This window comes from Maniola jurtina, chromosome 20 (genome assembly GCF_905333055.1).
Source record: "Maniola jurtina chromosome 20, ilManJurt1.1, whole genome shotgun sequence".
NCBI lineage: Eukaryota > Metazoa > Arthropoda > Insecta > Lepidoptera > Nymphalidae > Maniola > Maniola jurtina.
This window is the reverse complement of record NC_060048.1, coordinates 987,701-1,008,824: the sequence shown is the minus strand read 5'-3', so window position 1 is coordinate 1,008,824 and position 21,124 is coordinate 987,701. Positions and strand designations below refer to the sequence as shown.

The window sequence follows — 21,124 nt, the reverse complement described above, 5'->3', positions numbered from 1 at the left end:
ACGGCCGAAGCGTCCTACCAGACCAAACCAGTGATTTAAAAATTATAAAATTCCACACCCAGCCGGGAATCGAACCCGGGACCTCCCACTAATAAGGCGACAGCGCTTACCACTGCGCCAGTGAGGTCGTCTAATTTTTAGGTAAAGCGAGCGCGCGTGAGCTTTGCTTATGGTTACGTTGTGTACAAGCTCACTGTTTTGTTTCTCTGTTGTCTAATAAAAATAAAAATAAACATTATTATGTAAGAAAATTTAGACTACAGGCCCATGTTCAAAAATGGATGGGTCATATGAACCACCAGGTGACGTATACAGGACGATATAAGAGCATAAAATAATAAGTTTCAGCACTATGCCGTCACTTGTAAGCTGTCCAACAGATTGTAATTGTCCCGCCTCCGATGCATTTTTAGGGTTCCGTACCTCAAAAGGAAAAAGGAACCCTTATGGGATCACTTTGTTGTCTGTCTGTCCATCGTGTCTGTCAATAAAACTTATAGGATACTGCCTGTTGAACTAGAATCATAAAATTTGGCAGGTAGGTAGATCTTATAGCCAACAAAAGTATAGGCAAAAATCCGAAAATTATGAATTTGTGGTTACATCACAAAAAAATATATTTTCATGAACTAATCTAATTAGGTAGTAAGTATTTTCAATTTTCAAAGTAAGAAAACTATATCAGGTGGAGTATCATTTGAGAGGGCTTTACCTGTGAGTTAACGGCACTAAAGAATACCTAATTAATTTTGGCCTTAAAACATTCTCCCATTTTCAGGAAGTGGGTGTGCATTAGTTCAGGCCACTCGCTTCTACAACACGTTATCTGAAGAGGCAGCTAAACACAACACTCTGTCCGTGCAAGTGGATGTACAGACGGACGGGGCGTTCAACTGCGATAACAACACGGTCTGCTTCTGCGCCGCTACTGTTGAGGTGAGGTTTCTTTTTGATGCCGAGTTTCTTGCTGGTTTTTCTCGGTAGAAAATGCATTCCGAACCAGTGATAGATACGTTTGACGATTCAAAAATACTTGTAAATGTTTTATTGTATTTAAAATTTAGTTAGATATTTTTATTTATTTATTACTAGATGATGTCCGTAACTTCGTTCGCCAGGGTTTAGGTTTTAAAAATCCCGTGGGAACTCTGTGGTTTTCCGGGATATAAAGTTGCCTATGTCAGTTTCCAAGAAACAAGATACTTCTGTACCTACCTACCATATAAATCGGTTAAGAGAATGGGCCTTTATGAATCTCGTGGGAACTCTTTGAAAAGTAGCCTATGTCTTTCCCCAGAATGTAAGCTAACTCTGTACCCATCAAAATCGGTTAAACTGTTAGGCCGTGAAAAGCTCGCAGACAGACAGATAGAAAGACATACATAATGTTTTTATTAACCCCCGACCCAAAAAGAGGGGTGTTATAAGTTTGACGTGTGTATCTGTGTGTCTGTGTATCTGTGTATCTGTGTATCTGTCTGTGGCATCGTAGCGCCTAAACGAATGAACTGATTTTAATTTACTTTTTTTTGTTTGAAAGGTGGCTTGATCGAGAGTGTTCTTAGCTATAATCCAAAAAAATTGGTTCAGCCGTTTAAAAGTTATGAGCTATTTTCTAGTTTTCTTGTAGAAAAGAAGGTTAGATAACCCTTAGGTTCATAATATTCAAGTGTCAATTGACAAATGTCAAGCTGTCAAGATGGACGTTGCCTAGATATACATAATTATTTATTTGAAAATGATTTGTCGGGGGTGTTGAAAATTTTTAATTTACACTTGTTTGAAACACATTGTCATTTTTGGTCGTTGCATACAGGTGTGCGTGCTATGGGTGGGTCCGTTCCCGGAAATGGCGCTGCTGGAAGTGGGCCTTCCCGGAGGCTTCGGGGCCGACGCGGCCGCGCTGTACTCACACCTACAAAGAAACGATACGTGTGAGTAAAAGTCCTTCTTTGTCATTTTTAGAGACTTCTACCTCGACTGCTTTTTTACAGGCATAACGCATGACTGGGTAGGTTCCTGCGGTGGTGGGGCGGTGCGAGGGTGTGATGGCTTGACACGAGAGCTCAGTGATTCGTCCATTCATGTGATAGCTTTCACCAAACCCCCCCCCCCCCCCCCCCCCACTGATCATGCATTTAAAAAAATGGCTAGCAAATGAGCAGGCGGGTCACATGATTTTAAGTGATTACCGCCGATACACATTTTTTTTGTGTGATGTAACTACAAATTCTGTGTTTTCGGATTTGTGCTATAAGACCCACCTAACTAGCAAATTTCGTGATTCTAGGTCAACGGGAAGTACCCTATAAGTTTTCTTGACAGTTACGACGGACGGACGGACGGACAGACAGACAACATATATCTATAGTTATAATAAATTGTACAGAGTAGTTGGGTGCACGTAAAAGGCATTAGCGTAGAGAGCATTCGAGTAAATGTCTGTGACGTGCACTCTGCCCGAGCGACGCCGCGAGATCCATATAAAGTGTTATATGGTCCAATATCCCAGTGCCGCCAGACATTACTTATTTTCTGAGAAACAAAATGTGTAAGATAGAGTAATTACTGATTTTCTGAGACAACAATACATAACAAAATTTATGAGATATGAGTAGTATATTAGTGTTTAGTTTAAGTACACACATTTGCTTAGCTTGTGCCGACGGTCAATGTAAAGATATCAGTTGCTACAGTAAGGTATTTCACACTTTTCTTGAGTCTGATGTTGAGATCTATAGAGCCACTTTGACTTTGCTCAGACTTAAGACACTGTTAAAACGAGACAGCGTTATACCGCTGGCATAAATCTGTCTTGCTTTAACTGAAACTTAAGTCAAAGCACAGTAAAGTGCACTCTATAGATTTCAATCTGAGTGTTGATTTTTATGTACGTTTTCCGAGCGCTATAATATTAAAATTACGACTCAGACTATAAATAAGATTAACTAGGTATTGATTTTCGAGCTTTAAAGCGTCTGGCGGAAATTACCGCCAACAAGAAATATCTGGCAGTATTACATATTAATTTATTAATTAGGTAGTAAGGTCTGGCGGTCCTAGGATCTTGCTCTAATATAAAATGTTATCTTCTCTTTTACTATCGCTGTTTAGTGCATAATGTATAATGTAGTGGGACGCTTGAGCAGAATATTATGGTAGAAGCTTTTACTACGACTTCGTACGCTTTGAATAGGTATCCATCATCCAATGGGGCTAAGATCTTCTGATGTGCTTACAGTCTCAAAAACTTAGATTTCTGCATATGGAGTTATTCAACGGGCAGGTCAACAAATTCCTGAAAGGCCGGCAACGCGTTGACGGTTCCTCTGGCACTGCAAATGTTCATGGGTGGCGGTAATCATTTCACATCAGGTGACCCGTTCGTTTTTTATAAAAAACCGCTCGTTTTTTTTAATAAAAAACCTTGTTATTTTGTCAAAATTGTATGGTCTATTTTGATGATTTTGACAAATAACAACGTTGCGAACTAACTTATCGACAGACAGACAGCCATACAGTTCTGTTTTTCCTTGAGAGATACGGAACCCTAATAAACTACCTACTTAGGACAGTACCAGTTAATCAACAGTGAAACGCTCGGGGCGTATTTCAGTAATTCAGCCGGCACTGGGTCAAGGGCGAGTCGCATGGAGGCGCCCTGTTTACTCGCAGCCTTTATCTAGCGGGAGATTACTTTCATTCATTCTCATTTTGTGAACTACCTACTTCCTATCTAAATGAAACTGGCGGAATTCAAACCGTTCGTCTCCGCTGGCTATCGCAATCGGATCGCCTTTGACCACTAGGCCACGGTTCAAATGTGGGACTTTGAAAGTAGTTTCCATAACTGCAACGTGTCGCTTTTTTTAACCCCGACCCAAAAGGTGTGTATCTGTCTGTGGCATCGTAGCTCCTAAACTAATGAACCGATTTTAATTTTTTTTTTTTTTTTTTGTTTGATCGAGAGTGTTCTTCGCTAATAATCCAAGAAAATCGGTTCAGCCGTTTGAAAGTTATCAGCTCTTTTCTAGTTTTCTTATAGATGTTTTTGTGTCGGGGGTTTATTAAATTTTGTAATTATTAAAAGAATATTAGCCATGCTAATCATGACTAATACTCCCCTTTCCCCTCCAATTAAGCGTAAAGCTTTTTAATTTGCTTAAAGTCGCAATTTTTTTTTAAAGGTGCAAATTTCAAAATGACCATAGAAAAATTATATTTCAAATTTTAATCTCAATTAGGTATTCTGACGGATCAAAAGCACTTGTAAAAGTTTATTTGATTAAAAATTTATTCAATTCTATTCTACACTATCTCTTAGCTACGCCTACAAGTCATATACCCATTAATCTTTGATCTACCTACCTACCTTGGTTAGGATACCTATATGTGTATACTGTAAGGTTATTTTTAAAAAGTTGATTTGAGTTGTCAAAAATAATATAAAATTATTAATTTAGCTGAGTGACGCCAATAATACTCATACTCAAATACTCAATTTGGATTGAATTCCAAAACAAAGAGTACAAAAACTGTACTATCTATTAGGTCACGTTGAAAGTTGAAACGTAGAGCCAAAATGAAAAGTAGAAACAACAAAAGCGGACGACAAGTCTGGATGACTCGCAAACGTGTCCTAGATATCGCTTTCAGTTTCAGATGGAACAAACACTTCCCCGAGCTTTAAGAGGGGTCTCTCCGTCACTCGCTTCATACAAACGTAGTTCAAATTTCATTTGAATATTAAGCAACCAAAGTCCATGAAATTTTGCAGACATATTCTAGAAACTACTATCTATGTCTGTGGTTTTCCAGATTTCTGTTAAAATATTCGGTTTCAAAGTTACTCGGTCTTAAACATACAAATCTTTGAGCCCCTGTAATTTTAAAACTACACATTTTTAGAAAAATCTAAAACACCACAGACACAGATATTAGTTTCTAGAATATATCTGCAAAATATCATGGACTTTGGTTGCTTAATACCTATTCAAATGAAATTGGAACTACGATTGTATGAAGCGAGTGACGAAGAGAGCCCTGTTAAAATAGCTACGAGTAATACCAGGTCAAGAAAACGGACACTACCTAACTTTGATATCAAGCAGCCAACTTTAAAATACTTCTTTTTGTCTTTCTTCATAATATTATATTTGGATTTCTGTAGTCCTATCCTAAAATTAAAGTCTGGAAGTCTATTAAAAAGTAGAATTTTAATCATTACATAACATCCTACTTAATATTATAAACTCGAAAGTTTGTATGTATGTATGTTTGTTAGCTACTCTTTCACGCAGAACTACTGGACAGGTTTGGCTGTTTTAAATGGAGATAGATTATACCCTTGATTAACTCATAGGCTACTTTTTATTCCGGAAAATCAAAGAGTTCTTGCGGGATTTTTAAAAACCTATATCCACGGGAATGGAGTCGCGGGCATCAGCTAGTAATAATATATAACTCATATCTATGCGATGCAAAGCGGTGATAGATTAGTGGTTAAGACGTTGTCGGCCTTCTAGTTCGGGGTTCGATCCCAGCCACGCACCTCTATTATATCTTTTCGGAGATATTTATGTTTTAAGTCCACTTTTTACCCGACTGCGGCAAAGCCAAAAGGAAGGGTTATGATTTTAGCAGTCTATGTATGTATGTATGTGTGTGTGTGTGTTTGTATCCAGATTCTGTGTATTCCACCGTAGCGCCTAAACCACTGGGCCGATTTTGATGAATGAGGTGTCAATCGATTCGTCGTAAAGGTCCGGGTGACATAGTAGGCTACACTTTATACGAAAAAAATTGTCCTAACGGATGTTACATGAAAAAAGTGGGGGTGTCCAAATTTTTTTTTTTTTGCTATTGTATCGAGTGGGGTGTCAAATGAAAGAGGAGAAATTCTGAGTTCAAAAATATAAATGTACTACAATATTTAAATATACCAAGCGACAGAAAAAAAATTAGTAATATTTCAGCGTTTATTAAGACGATCACAGTCGGGTTTTAGTTTTCAACTTTGTCTTGTAACGGTGAAGGAAAACATCGTAAGGAACCGTACATGCCTGAGAGTTCTCTATACTTACCTAATGTTCTCAAAGGTGGGTGAAGTCTGCCAATCCCCACTTGACTATGGACTATGGCCATACCCTCCTCACCCCGAGACAAGTTCCGCGATCAGAAGTGATCTGGCTTTTTGGTTTTTCAAGAAAATACCTTAGGTATAACGCATACAATCTGAGAAAGGACTCGCCATAGTCCACGACGCGGGTCAAGTGCGAATTACTTGACCCGTGTGGTCTGTGGACTATGGCCTCCTCCTTATTATCCCAAGAAGATCCGCGATCAGTAGTGAGCCGACTTTTTGGTTTCTCAAGAAAATACCTTAGGTATAACGCATACAATCTGAGAAAGGACTCGCCATAGTCCACGACGCGGGTCAAGTGCGAATTACTTGACCCGTGTGGTCTGTGAACTATGGCCTCCTCCTTATTATCCCAAGAAGATCCGCGATCAGTAGTGAGCCGACTTTTTGGTTTCTCAAGAAAATACCTTAGGTATAACGCATACAATCTGAGAAAGGACTCGCCATAGTCCACGACGCGGGTCAAGTGCGAATTACTTGACCCGTGTGGTCTGTGGACTATGGCCTCCTCCTTATTATCCCAAGAAGATCCGCGATCAGTAGTGAGCCGACTTTTTGGTTTCTCAAGAAAATACCTTAGGTATAACGCATACAATCTGAGAAAGGACTCGCCATAGTCCACGACGCGGGTCAAGTGCGAATTACTTGACCCGTGTGGACTATGGCCTCCTCCTTATTATCCTAAGAAGATCCGCGGTCAGTAGTGAGCCGACTTTTTGGTTTCTCAAGAAAATACCTTAGGCATTACGCATACAATCCGAGAAAGAACTCGCCATAGTCCACCACGCGGGTCAATTAGTGCGGATTACTTGACCCGCGTGGATATATGGCCACTTCCTTACTATCCTAAGAAGATCCGCGGTCAGTATAAGCCAGTAACAGTTTGATGATGATAATATCTATGAAATAGGTAGGTAGGTACACATCGCAATATCCGTGGAATTCTGTTATTATTAATTAACCTATTTCCAATAATAAACCCGGTAAGCTCCAGCTGTGCATCGCAATTCGCGACGTCAGCTGTGTACGTCTACGGTGACATTAATCTGGGTATGGCTGCAATAATAAACTCGCAATACAAGTAGGGTGACCACATGTTGCTGTTTTTGGGGGCCATTCCCGTTTATTCAAAGAAGTTCAAAAATAATATGATTGTGATGGAAAATGTATACTCAAAGAAGTTCCTTTAAAAATAATTGTTACGGCAAATGAATACCATCTCGGTAGGCAGGTAGTAAATACTATGAAAAATTATCTTGCATTATTAGATTTATCCAGCAATATTTAGAACGAAAAGCATAATATGATTTGGATTTTAAGATAGCTACTTACAATATATTAATGTATATCACGTTCAAACTTATGAAATACATCTGATGCACGTTCTGTACGCGTTACAATGTGCCTCACGCGCCAATCATTACACTCGGCAAAATTATTCGCTTACCAGTGCTTAGTGATAGTATGATGCCAAAAATCTTCACGCAAGTGTCAATAACAACTGTACAGTATTTCAAACTCAATCGGATAAACGATTCGAGAGTGCATAGAAAACGAGCGAACAAACATTATCATTATTATTTATATTATGGAAGTAGATCCGCAAGAATTATAAACTTCTACCTTTTCACCTATATCTTTATTTACAGTACTCCGTCGCATAGAGCTGTCCCCGACCAGTGGCAAAGCTACCCTATATCTAGGCACACGTGACGGAAGCGACACGATATCTCGAGCTGGCCACCAGTGCTATAAAATACACGCGGTTGGGCCCAAAGCAAGGACCAAACCTGCGCATGCCAAAGTGTTGGACTATTACCGGCCACATATCAAGGATACACAGGTAAACATGAAGAAATCTTTATAAACAAATGGCTGAATATATTGGTCCAAATTCTAGCACCAAATGTTAACCAATGATATTGTTTTTTCAATACCATGTTTGCCATTGACGACAATAATGCCTGACGTAAAGCAACGGTCTGTAGATCTAGGGTGGAGGGCGTTTACCTAGAAGACTTCTATTAATCTAGTTTTGAATTAATTTTTATTTCTTTGAAGAAAAAAAATTTTTTTTAGATGTACACCATACCAGAAGACTGTCCATCCCGAATAGTCCACGATACAAGTAACTACCACGCGTCAGACAATCTCTTCAATAAAGCTAAATCATTAACTGATAGTGAAGAAATACTTATCACTCACGAATTCTCCTTTGAGGATATACCTGAAGGAATTCCACTTGAAGATCCTTTATACGACAATTTAACTAAAAGAAATCAAAATGAGGATTCTGAAAAGCATAAAAACTTTAAAAACCAACTTTTAAATAGTGAAAATAATAATCGTAATAATAATATTATTGATGGAGCAAGATTAAATAAAAATATCAGAGATGAAAATGAAATTCCAACAGAAAACGAATATATAACAAATACCAGCGTGGTTGTAACTGATTCAGTTACAATAAATTCCGATGATACAAACTTTACAATTAATAGAACAAATATAAATGCAAATATAAATACAAAAGATGAAAATGAAGTTTCAAGAGAAGATGAATATTTAACAAACTTTAGTGCAGTTGTAACTAATTCCAGTATAACTAAAAATAGGGAATCAGATAGTAAAAACAACGAAGTTCATAAAGATAGTAATTTATATAATGGATCAAGTGTGAAAAATGAAAATGACATTCTAAAAGAAAATGAGTACATAGCAAATACCAGTACAGAAACAAATAATGTCAATGACCACGAAAAAGATAAACTAATGAACGGAGGTTATAACAAAGATACAACAAATCAATGGGAAAATTTAGTTACCAAAGAAATAAATACTACAATCGATATACAAAATGAATCGAAGATTTCGAATGAAGTCATTCGTGATACAACTTCTGAAATACAGGATTACAACAAAAATGATGTAAAAGGAGAGCTAATACTACATAATACTGAAGAAAAACTAGCAGTAGACAACCCTTTGCTCAATGATTTCCATGTGATAGATTCACATAAGGATCTAGATGTACCAACGGGTATTGAAGGACCCATTCCTGCGATTGTTTTGCCGCCAAAGAATTTTGTTCCTCCGCCAGATATAGGTATGATTTATATCGAGTTTAGTTATTTTGGCTCGTTCTAAAATGCTTTTAAATCCCAATAAAAAAGAATATAAGTAAACGTTTCATAACAAACTATTCAATTAAACTTTTTTATGCTATTGCCAAGTGAATCTACCATATTATGGTTCGGAACCATATTGACAAAAACTGGCTAGAAAATTGAGGGTTCCTTTCAATATTTTCTTAAGAATATATTTTCATTTTTAAGAGCAAAGGTTAATTTTGAAGTGAGTACGGCAATGGTGCTATAGGACGGGTTTCAACCGCCAACTTTTCGAATTTCACTCTACTCTCAGACTGATAAGCTTTTAAAACTTAATACAAACTTATTTATCAAACTCAGTTCTAACGGGCTACAAGTTTTACATGAAACGTTTGGCATGTTCCCCCAAACTAAGAAAATATAAAAATAACTAACACTAACATCGAAAATAACTCTTTCTTTTACAGTTTTTCCTATCAACACACATTCGACGTGGAGAAGATTTCCAGAAGTTCCATATAATCCATATTATTACCAACCTCCGTATTACTATAAACAAAATTATTACATTAACCATAAGCCAGTGTGGCCAACTGATGATTAAAAAATTATCAATGTACTATTTTTAAAACAAATAGCTCAGATCACTGTTGCATTTAAAGTTATACTGTACTTAAACTTAATAAGCATTATTTTTAAAAAAACATTTTCTAATTAATCGTAAGACAAATATTTTTAATACATAAGACTGATAAACTTATTTTCTATGGTGTGTGAAATTAGAAAATTATATAATAGAGTAATTAGAATTAAGTAGGTAAGTTAAGTTTTCGGTTTAACACGTGTCCTGACTTTTTAACAGTGGAAGATGGTCATCCTATTTTAAATTGATTAATATGTATTTTTGTATGAAACGTCGTACCTACCTATGCGGGATTTTTGTACCTAATCATTATTAAGGTACCTAGGTATTTATTATGTAATATAGATCAATATAATTAAGTCAGTAGGTATTCGATAAGTAGATGAAACCATAGAAATAATATTAATAGGTAAACATGGCAGCGCAAAAAAAAGAGGCTGTGAAGATAAGAATTTCATAAATAAAATATATTAGTTATTAAAAACCTTGTTTAATTTTATTTTAAGTAAAAAAGCGGTGATAGCCCAGTGGTAAAGACGTCGGTTTTCCATTCGGGAGGTCGTTAATTCCCGAGCCCTCTAATTTTTCAATCATGGAGTTTTAACTTTTAAGCTAAATAAGCAATTAAATATCACTTGCTTTAACGGTGAAGGTAAACATCGTAGGAAACCTGCATGCCTGAGAGTTCTCAAGCATGTAGGTTCCCGATCTATTATCATCTATCAGGTACGTCTGCACTGGGCCAGCGTGGCAGACTATGGCCTAAGCCCTTCTCATTCTGAGAGACCCGTGCTCAGTAGTGGCCCGGCGCGTTACATACCTACGCGCTTCAGAGTTTATAGAGTGGACGTCTTCATAACCACACTAATATTATAAAGGAGAAAGTTTGTATGTGTGTGTGTGTGTGTGTGTGTGTATGTTTGTTACTCCTTCACGCAAAAACTACTGGACGGATTGGGCTGAAATTTAGAATGGAGATAGATTATACCCTGGATTACCACATAGGCTATTTTTATCCTGAAAAATCAAAGAGTTCCCACGGGAATTTTAAAAATCCTACATCCACGCGGACGAAGCCGCGGGCATCCTCTAGTTTCTTATAAATTACCAAGTGTTACAACGGCTTCTTAAGAGTCGCGTTTTGCCGTCACGTTTGTCTGCCCAAGCCTGATGTGTTATAACATTATACGAATTGCATTACTAGCTTTGAGGGTAGATGTGTAACGACTATCATTATAAATCGAATGCGTAGTTTATAGAAGCCTTATGACTAGGATCAATTAAGTATGTAGCTCACAGAATAGTAATTTATTACTAATTCTGTGATACTTATACATATTTATAATGGAATTCGATGACAATGTTAGGAGAATAAATAGTTATAAAAACAATTATACTTTTATTTTGTGAGATGAACGAAAAAGAACTCCCCCGGACTTATCCTAACATTTTTAAGTGTTTTTAATTTTATCTAACAAGGCGGTCATTTTGAATTTTTTATTATTTGTCGTTATAACGGCAATAGAAATACATGCCTAAGTAGTCTTTGAAAATTTCAACTTTCTCAATATACTTAATTACGGTTCTTGAGATAAAACCCGCTGACAGACAGACGATAAATGGACGGACAGACGAAGACTTAGTATATTATAGTAGTAGGTAATAGCCGTCGACACTCGTCGGGTACGGAACCCTAAAAATGCAATGCTAAAAGTGCATTGAATGTAAATTCGGACTTCTAATGAATTTGCTGACAACGTCGGGGCGTCCGGCGCGTCGACCGGTGACTCACTCATATTGCGTCGTTGTAGTTAGGCCGACCGCATATCATTAGAAATTCCCCGTCAAAAATCTTACTGATGCCCGCTGGACGACCGTGGCAAATCCGGCGAATTTTCCGAAAAACCTGCATCAATCCATACTAATATTATAAATGCGAAAGTGTGTCTGTCTATCTGCTACCTTTTCACGGCCCAACAGGTTAACCGATTCTGACGAAATTTGGTACAGGGTTAGCTTATATCCCGGGGACGGACATATGCTACTTTTTATCCCGGAAAATAAAACAGTTCCCACGGGATCTTTAAAAACCTAAATCCACGCGGGCGAAGCCGCGGGCATCCTCTAGTCTTCTATATTCTTGTAGCAGCAATGTATTGTAGCCAACTGTGAGCGAGCGTCAACCAATCAGATGCGATCGTGACAATATTGTAGCTGTCATTCTACCGCAATCAAGCCCCCGTATACGTTTCCCCTAAAATAAAAACACCTAGAATAGCCCTTAAAGTCCTTGATTTTAAGTTAAAGATAAAGCTATAGATCGTATGGAAGACCAGGAGCTTTAAAATAAGGCTGCTTAGATCCATTTTACTTGCCGGACGTCTCGCCCGGGCTCCAATCCAAAATGCATGAGCAGAGTGCCTTACGGCGCACGTCAGATTTTGTGTGACAGACGTCAGATTTTGTCTGACAGACAATTTCTAATGGTATGCGGCCGGCCACAGTATCGGCAAGGCACACTCATCTTTATTTACAACGCTGATGTAGACTCGATAATAGACTTTCATTTATCTAGTCTAAGCTAATAGCTACTGAGGGACAAGGCCTTGTTTTATCACGGAAGTTACACAGTTATTAAGGAATAAACCAATTAATTAAAAGGTCAATGTAAATCTTTCCATACTTCCCTACTAATATTATAAATGCGAAAGTTCCCTACTAATAATATTATAAATGCGAAAGTGTGTCTGTCTATCTACTAGCTTTTCACGGCCCAACAGTTAAACCGATTTTGATGTTTGGTAGGTACAGAGTTAGCTTACACCACGGAACAACATAGGCTACTTTTATCTCCAGATTTCTGTTAAAATATTCGGTTTCAAAGTTACGCGGTCTTAAAAATTCATATACAAATCTTTGAGCCCCTGTAATTTTAAAACTACATATTTTTAGAAAAATCTAAAAACCACAGGCACAGATATTAGTTTCTAAAATATGTCTGCAAAATTTCATGGACTTTGGTTGCTTAATATTCAAATGAAAATGGAACTACGATTGTATGGAGTAAGTGACGGAGTGAGCCCTGTTATACTTTATTTACTAACCTATAAGTTACTTAATATGAACTTAATTAGAACATGCTAGGTTTCCGTTTAAATCATGGCTTGAGTGTTGAGAAAATAAAAACATTCTTAGCAACATTTTAATATATATTTTTATTCAAATGAATTCAATCATACATTACAGAATTCTTGGGATTTTCTTTTTATCCATTTATTTATTAATGTACCTTCTTTAAATTAATAATAATTACAAAATAAACCTTATTGGCATTTTAAGTTATTATTACATACATAATATAAAAAAGTTATGCTTTCTTTCGCTTTCACTCGCGACGCCATAATCTTATGGACAATATTTTTTTGTTTATCACCACCATTATATCTCTGTAAGTTGAGCAAACCTCTGCATATGCAAACACATAGAATCAAATCAATCGTTGTGCTCTTTTGCCCATAAAATTTGCGTTAAAGCTACGTGGACATTTGTTTTAAATTAACTACAATTAAATGCACCATATGATCGTCCCTCTCAGCTTCAAACAGACATACAGTAATATCATGCAAGCAATATATGGCAGTTACACGCCTAAGTATACCTTTGCATAAGACTAAAGGGAAGTAAACAAATGGAGGCTCAAATGCACAAGTATAAATAAAAAATTTATAACACCCCTGACAAGAGAAGGTTACAGTAACTAGAAAAGAGCTGATAACTTCCAAACAGCTGAACCGATTTTCTTGGATTATAGCTAAAAACACTCTCGATCAAGCCACCTTTCAAACAAAAAAAACTAAATTAAAATCGGTTCATTAGCTTTGGAGCTACAACGCCACAGACAGATACACACGTCAAACTTATAACACCCCTCTTTTTGGGTTGGGGGTTAAAAAGACTGCAATTGTGCACTGTGGAGTCTATATCTCCTGAGGATGCAATGCTATGCTATCAGAGTGAAATGTATGTTGAGTGTGTTCTGGAAGATTTGTGTGGTGTTGTGTGTTGCTTGCTTCTCCTGCTTCTTTAGTAGTGGAAGGGTGTGCGCGTACTGCACCTTGTATGGTACAATAGATTTGTCTATTTTAGCAGATTATAGCAAATAAAGCTTGTTGTTCCTTATACTATAAAAGCAAATCTTAACACATTAACTAGAGTACTGTACAAAAAGAGTTGTATCTACTTTTTGTATTGGAAACATGAAATTTATAAAAGAATAAAGTTTTTTATATCTTATCTGTTATTAGTAATGTTTAGGTTGAAAATGTTTGTATTTTTGTAAGGATAGTGCTTTTGACTTGCATTGCTTTAACAATTACAAAAATGGTCTTAGACACTTTTTGCATAGGAGCCTCTAATTGCTAATATTGTTGTAGGCAATGTATACAGGTCTAAAAATAAAAATGTGTTGAAATAGTACTAACTATCCTTTTCTGTAAGGAGTAGTGTGAAAAGGATAGCAATTTAGTTTAAATTATGTTCAAGCAAATTGTGCAACACCAGGAACTTTAATTTTAGAAGAATTTCTGAAGTTGCACCTCTTAAAATACTTTGCAGTGTTTTGTTCATAATAAACAGCATACAATAAACCTGATTGGAGGAACAACGTTGTTGGTATCCATTTATGCAATTGTAGACTTCTCAAAGATGTAGTTAGGCATGCGGCTACCACTAAAGAACTAATATACAAATAATACTGATGTTCAATGCAATTATCAATTGGATGGACTAAGATTCAAGCATATTAGGTAGGTCACTGTTCAGGCGATAGCTATAAGATTTATAACATATACATTCTTTGTAATTGACATACATTTATCGATCGCAATAAACCAAATCAAATTCATATTGCTTACACAACAATACTCTTTACAACAATCGTTTTTTGTAAAAAAAGTTTGTGTAATCTATCAAAACAAATTCCCTACAGATCTAGAGTCTAGTATCTAGAGTTGTAGAACAGGCGGCCCTAAAGAAATCATCTCCATAATCTCACGACAAAATCTGAAACGGACAAGTTAAGTATTCTCTGGAATAAAAAAGGAGTTCAATAAATTTAAAATACTATGGTATAAATGCCACTTGGAAGCGGGCGAAGATGAAGCATTCCATATCCTTTCACGAGAGTAACAAAATGCAATAAAATTTAACAGTTACAATAGCGATTTCTCTATACTCATAGATAAATACGCGCCGGGAGCGCCCGGGGCGAGTAAATATTTGAACAAGATTTACTCTTACGAGAATATGTACAGAGGCATGGAGCGACCGCTGCAGCTCAGAGCGCAGCGGCGGGACATCATTGGCTTTTGAGCTCCTTGCCGATGGTGTACGAGACGAGGCGCGCCCAGTCGATCTTGCTCCGCGTCACGGGCAGCTGGCGGCGCAGCGCCTTGAACGTCGTGTCGCTCATCGTCTTGTAGTTGTCCGAGATGGCCGTCTGGTACGAGTTCTCCGCCTCGCACACCAGCCGGACGAACTCCTTGGCGGCGGCCACCTCGCCGCTCGCGATGAGAGGCGCGCGGACTTCTTTGGAGCTCACGAGCTGAACGTTCCCGTCCTCGTAGTAGTGCACCTGGACACGCAGCATCCCACGCAGCTCCGTGGCCGGAGCCCCTCCGCCCACAGTCAGCGACCATACGGATCGCCACCGTCCGTTCCAGTAGTTCTTGGGCTGGAACTGATGATCCTCGATGCACGCGACCAGCGACACCGTCCCCGAGTCGAGCGCTCGCCCCACTACCAAGCTCGCGCCGTGCTTGTAGTGCTCCGCGACGTAATTCGTCAGCTCGACGTCGAGCGCCGCCCGCCAGGGCTCCGCCACCCGGTCGGGCTCGTACGGCTCGTACTCCGACGCCTCCTTGCGCAAGTGGTCATACCTGAAGGAGCGCTTCGACCGCGGGTCGAAGAACCGTCCGCCGCCGAGGTCGTTGTGGTCGGTGACGAGCGTGTGCAGCTCGGAGCCCTCGAGGCGCACGGGCGTGAGCTGGTCCTTGTTGTACTGCGCGAAGGCACCGCTCGCGCCCTCCTTGAGCAGGGTATCGTTGTTCAGCAATACCCTCACATCATTGAACACTTCGTTGAACTCTCCCGGTGGTGAATGTAGTATAAAATCCGAAACAATTCTAACTTTTTCCTGATCACTAATCACATCGTCACCGTCCGCCGCCATTTTTGGTACTTTTGACACAATGACAGATGAGAAAAGAATAACGACCATCAACAATATTTTAATGTGTCAATTAGTGACGTGATAAGGCGATATGGCTTTAGGTATCGATAATTTACTCGAACTTCTCGCTCAGTTTTCACTAAAAGATATTGTCAAACTTTATCATAAAAAAATTATACAGAACAGCTGTAATGCTATTAAAACTATTAATTGTTTCAGGTTTTGCTTTGATGACAAAAAAAATAGTAAAAAATTAGGTACGCTCTATCACTGACGAAACCAAAATGGATAAAATACAAGCTACGTGTAGAGAGAGCTTAACGAAAGATGCAATTTTAAACAACGAAAACAAACCTATTAAGTGCAAGTGTCAAATTCAGCCTAAATGTCATTGGCATTTCTTTGACATTTCAAAATTCAAATGTCTTTTTCGGGCAGTGTTGTGTAATAATTTTACAAAAATATTAATTAATTAAAAATGCTGTCCTACAAATACTACGACACTCCAGAGGGACACGATGTGTTTAAAAAGACAATCGTAACAGGCAAATACGCGGCGCTAGTGGGGCTGGGTACCGCTACAGCGGATGTTTTGATGTACTCTCATCCAAAGGGATTCTTTAACACTGGTTTCCGTTATGCTTACTTTATTGGACCCTTAGTGGGTATGGCAACAGCTTTTACTGTGACTGCTAACTATGCTCACAACATACGAGGAAAGGACGATAAGGTACCTAATAATTTACCTATCTTACCGGTGGTCTTAGTACCTTCTTCTCTATCTTCCTGACCCTATGGGATAAGGGCGCTACGTGGGGTCTGCACAACATGTCTTCTTACACTCTCTTCTATCATCCGTCTACGTATCATCCACTCCTTTTACACACATATATCCATCCACATCCATACATCCACATATTCACGTAATCCATCCACCTTTTGAAGGAAAAAGGAGCACAACCAAAGGGTTGTGCTCCTTTTTCCTTCAACATGGTGGTCTTAGTACTGACTGACTGACATATTAACATACAGCTCAAACTGCTGCATCTATAAACTTGACGCTCTGTATATATAGGTTCTCTATAAGCAGGAAAACTAATTATATTGCTGGATGTGAAAAGCCTGAATTATGATACCCAGAATGACCAAGAAGTCTTATGTTTTCAGATTAACTACTTCTTAGGCGGTGTAGCATCTGGAGCAGTCTTTGGTGCATGGCAGAGGTCGCTAAGCATCGGAGTCCCTACAGCAGTGCTTCTGGGAGTGGTAGCCATCACTAAGAAGATGAGCATAGAGGATAACTGGAGTCTCTTCCCAGGGTTCAATCCCGCTTCCAAATCTATCAAGTCTGTGAAACATGATTGGACCTTGGTCAAAGACCTTGATGAATTGAAGACCTGGACTAAGGGTAAGAGATGAGACAATTAGAATATTATTGTGTTTTCACACTAGTATTATTGGGGGGGAGTGGGAGGGAAGGATGTATACGATATCTTACTACCTTATCCTACCATATCTTTGCACCCTAATTGAATTGTCAACCTCACCTGCACAGAATGGGGATAACCATTCTAAATAGCACAGAGCAGAGACGGGCAGCAGTGTCACTGGTGCGAAGTGTAGTGACGCTATTTAGTGTAGTTTACATTGCTAATGTAAAATATTTGCACGCCATTACATGGCAAGTGTAGTGACACTAAAATAAATTGTAAAATCTATGCTAACCTACATTTGAGCAAATAAATGATTATGATTATGATTATGATTATGATGATTATGAAGTAGCTCTGTAAGGGTTCAGTTTTTCCTTTTTGAGGTATGGAACCCTAAAAAATTTTGTCTTTAGATCTTTATTAACAAAGATTTCTGTACTTCTGTGCTTCTGCTGATAATATGTAATAATCAATATTATTAACATTATTTTCTGTTCCAGGTAACTAACTAATCTTACAAGAAAGGACATAGGAATGAATAGCATGTAAATACATTGAATTTTTAATTTAATAAGTTTAATTACTGTGAAATATATGGATGTGATGACCACCAACTATTGTCTATTATTTCTTTACCAGCCTAATAAAATCGGTCAAGTGTGAGTAGGACTTCGCACTTCCGTACCAGCATACAAGAAATAACTTTAATTTTTTTGTGATTTAACCACAAATCACGATTTTCGGATTTTCCCCTTTACTTGTACTATATCACATTGCTACCTGCCAAATTTCATGATTTGCTTTAACTGTGAACAATTTGACATTTGAGTCAGTGTGAATCGAGCCTAAGGCTGGTTTATTTATAATAGATCTTTAATTTATAATTATGTTAAGAACTAAGGTATAACTGAAACTAATTTCAGTGTTAAATATATTTATTTCTTACTAAACACTAATCAAACAATAAATTACAAAATCATCATAATAAGCAACTCCAACAAAATGCTATAAAATAAATGTTGACATCCATCTACTTACATAAATTTTTCTTTACCAAGATAAGAATACAAAAAATCTAAAAAATAAATTCTTTTTTTGTTATTTCTTCACAAAAGGAATGTTAAGCCGTTATTTTTAACGAATTGTGGGTAGTTTTAGAAATTTCAAAATAGTAACCAGGCATAGGTTCTAGGCAAAAATAAAATGTAACGATATTTCGTTAAAATTAAATTGTGTTTCACATTAAGTAGGTACTTAAACATAAGGTAATAAATAATTATTTTAACTTATACTTTAATACAATCAACTGTGATCAAAAGCAAAAGGCAGAAAGAATCGAGAATTTAAATGCAGAACTTTAACACACCAACTCGAAGCAATATTTGATATAAATATACAACATAATATTATGTATACTATTGTAACAATAAATAAATAATGAAAGCTAATTTGGCAAGATTTGAATAGTAAAGATACTAAGTAACAATATATTTTGGAAAGACTAAGACTAAAGATAAAAGACAACGAAACTTTAAGGGGTCCTTGTACTAGGAACAATAAAAATAGATATAATTTAGTAACATAAATAATCCAAAAACTGGAAGTAAATTTGGCACATACGTCAAATATGTAATACGTTATGAACACCAAGTTTAATTTAAATTCGTAATTTTTGAATGCTTAAAGAAAAATAAGATTAGATGATTTTCATAAAATTAATCTTATTTTTCATATGTTTAACGTTTTTCTTTATTAAAAATTATACAACGAATCACCTGAACGTTTAGTGAATCACCTGACAAATGAGGTACCTATGTAGTAACAAATATGTAGTTAGAGTGCCATAGATTCTTTCGTTGTCTGCTACTTGACAAACATTCAAACAGTCCTTTGAGTTCACAGAATTTTTTTACGATACCAGTTTCCGCGAGCAGCTGTTTGCAGGGTTGTCACATTGCAGTTTTAAGGATATTTTCAAGTCCTCATATCTCCCATAGGTATCACTACAAGGCTCATTAATTTTATTTCTTGGTACAACTACACATTGGTCCGTACCTCAGCTTGCCGGTGTGTTACAGATATCTAACACCTTGCATAAATTAATATAATTTAAAATAAAAATGTGATAATCTATGGATGAAAACTCGAAAACAAAATATATATTGTATCTGTGCGCAATGTATGTAGAATTTTACTTAAAACTAAGTAAATAAGTTATTCAATATAAAAACTAATTACCTACTTATATATATTTTGATTTAGTACTAAGTTTAACAATAAGTGAAACTTCATATTTTACTGGTAGATAAGGTATACTCATGTCCTATCACTCTATGAAATTAACAAAAAAAAATGTATACTTAACTGTTATGTTATCTGTGCATGATAAAATTAAAAATTAAAACAATGTGTAAAAAATAAAAATAAAAGATTTTTCAATTTAAAGCAATTACTTACAAAAATAAATCTACATTTTCCAACATGTGGTATCATTTTAACACCTGTCAAAGAAAATTGCTAATTTAAAAAAAAACTAAAAACAATAGAAGCCAGTGACTTTAATGCATTTTTAACCTGTACCTATATAATTTTCCACATTGACATTTTAAAATTTAAATATTCCTATAATAAGAAATGGGAAATTATTTGATACATTTGATTGAAAACAGTTCTACACATTTAAAAATCTATTCAAATATTCTAAAGTACAAAATATTATCCCGAATCTAACATAGGGATCGATTACGTAACTCACACAACACACATACTGTTATAATCATTGCGATCACCGCATCATTTTCATTAGTTGATCTATGATTGTGTTAGAATGTCATTATCGTACTTTTGTGCATCTATGAGTAATAGGATGAAATGAAAATGTGTTTCATGAATTTTTTGTTTATTGTTTTTTCATTAGCAACAGATTAAACTGTGTTGTCTGTTTTACGAGGTATATAAGTATTTAAATGCAGTTATAATTGATAAAGAATTAAAGATACACAATAATATAGAGATGGTTTATTTTAAGGGCTCCGTAAATCAAAAGGAAAAAGGAACCCTTATAGTACCCATAAGTTTATGTCACACACAGAATCATACGAATTTGTCTTTACCGTTTAAAATACAACTATTGTTTTCCTTAAGTTTTTCTTTGTAAACCAATTGCAATGATTGCGACAATCTCAATAACGAAGCTACGTAATCAATCGTATCACTAGCTTCTATATATGATTGTTAATTTCTAACTCTATCAGTTCACTTCTTTTTCGCGTCTTTCTTAACTTCTCCACCTAATTCGGCTTCTTCTTCTTCTTCTTCCTCGATCTCTTCTATCTCTATTTCTTCTTCAATTTCAATCTCCTCGTCGGATTCTTCCAGACCGTCTTCTTTCTGGAAAATTAATTTTATTTAGTTTTGATGAAATTTGGTTCAGAGTTAGCTTTCATCCTGGGGAAGGACATAGGCTTCTTCATATCCTGAAAAAAGTGTTTCCACAGGATTCTTAAATACCCATCCGTTTAACCAATTTATATGAAATTTGGTACAGAGGTAGTTTGCGTCCTGGAA

General features: G+C 36.7%; 4 protein-coding genes across 13 annotated transcripts in view; 2 read left to right on the top strand and 2 right to left on the bottom strand.

Annotated features, from left to right (window-relative positions):
* Nucleotides 1-9,946, top strand: part of LOC123875897 (pregnancy zone protein-like) — a 40,325-nt gene extending 30,379 nt beyond the window's left edge. Inside the window, exons 25-29 of one of the 2 annotated variants that reach the window (XM_045921975.1) lie at nt 779-936; nt 1,817-1,934; nt 7,792-7,985; nt 8,222-9,248; nt 9,720-9,946. In XM_045921975.1, the coding sequence (XP_045777931.1) occupies nt 779-936; nt 1,817-1,934; nt 7,792-7,985; nt 8,222-9,248; nt 9,720-9,856 (1,634 nt within the window). In that variant the 3' untranslated portion in view covers nt 9,857-9,946. The remainder of the gene's footprint in view (nt 1-778; nt 937-1,816; nt 1,935-7,791; nt 7,986-8,221; nt 9,249-9,719) is intronic. The other variant, XM_045921974.1, reaches the window with a different exon arrangement.
* Nucleotides 9,947-13,841: 3,895 nt separating this feature from the next.
* LOC123875900 (F-actin-capping protein subunit alpha) lies at nt 13,842-16,157 on the bottom strand. The gene has a single exon (XM_045921983.1). The coding sequence runs from the start codon at nt 16,122-16,124 to the stop codon at nt 15,252-15,254; it is 873 nt and encodes a 290-aa protein (XP_045777939.1). The 5' UTR covers nt 16,125-16,157; the 3' UTR covers nt 13,842-15,251.
* A 362-nt stretch (nt 16,158-16,519) lies between these two features.
* LOC123875901 (NADH dehydrogenase [ubiquinone] 1 alpha subcomplex subunit 11) lies at nt 16,520-18,171 on the top strand. Of its 3 annotated transcripts, none has more exons than XM_045921985.1 (3): nt 16,520-16,854; nt 17,292-17,533; nt 18,063-18,171. In XM_045921985.1, the coding sequence occupies exons 1-3, from the start codon at nt 16,603-16,605 to the stop codon at nt 18,067-18,069; spliced, it is 501 nt and encodes a 166-aa protein (XP_045777941.1). In that variant the 5' UTR covers nt 16,520-16,602; the 3' UTR covers nt 18,070-18,171. The 3 variants fall into 3 exon arrangements, with proteins under 3 accessions (XP_045777941.1, XP_045777940.1, XP_045777943.1); XM_045921984.1 differs by having other exon boundaries at nt 16,521-16,854; nt 17,292-17,532; nt 18,058-18,171; XM_045921987.1 differs by lacking the exon at nt 18,063-18,171 and having other exon boundaries at nt 16,598-16,854; nt 17,292-17,543.
* Nucleotides 18,172-18,474: 303 nt separating this feature from the next.
* The window catches only part of LOC123875898 (resistance to inhibitors of cholinesterase protein 3), a 34,215-nt gene continuing 31,565 nt past the window's right edge, over nt 18,475-21,124 (bottom strand). For all 7 annotated transcript variants that reach the window (XM_045921980.1, XM_045921982.1, XM_045921976.1 and 4 more), the window contains one exon: nt 18,475-20,947. In XM_045921980.1, coding sequence (XP_045777936.1) covers nt 20,813-20,947 — 135 coding nt within the window. In that variant the 3' untranslated portion in view covers nt 18,475-20,812. The remainder of the gene's footprint in view (nt 20,948-21,124) is intronic.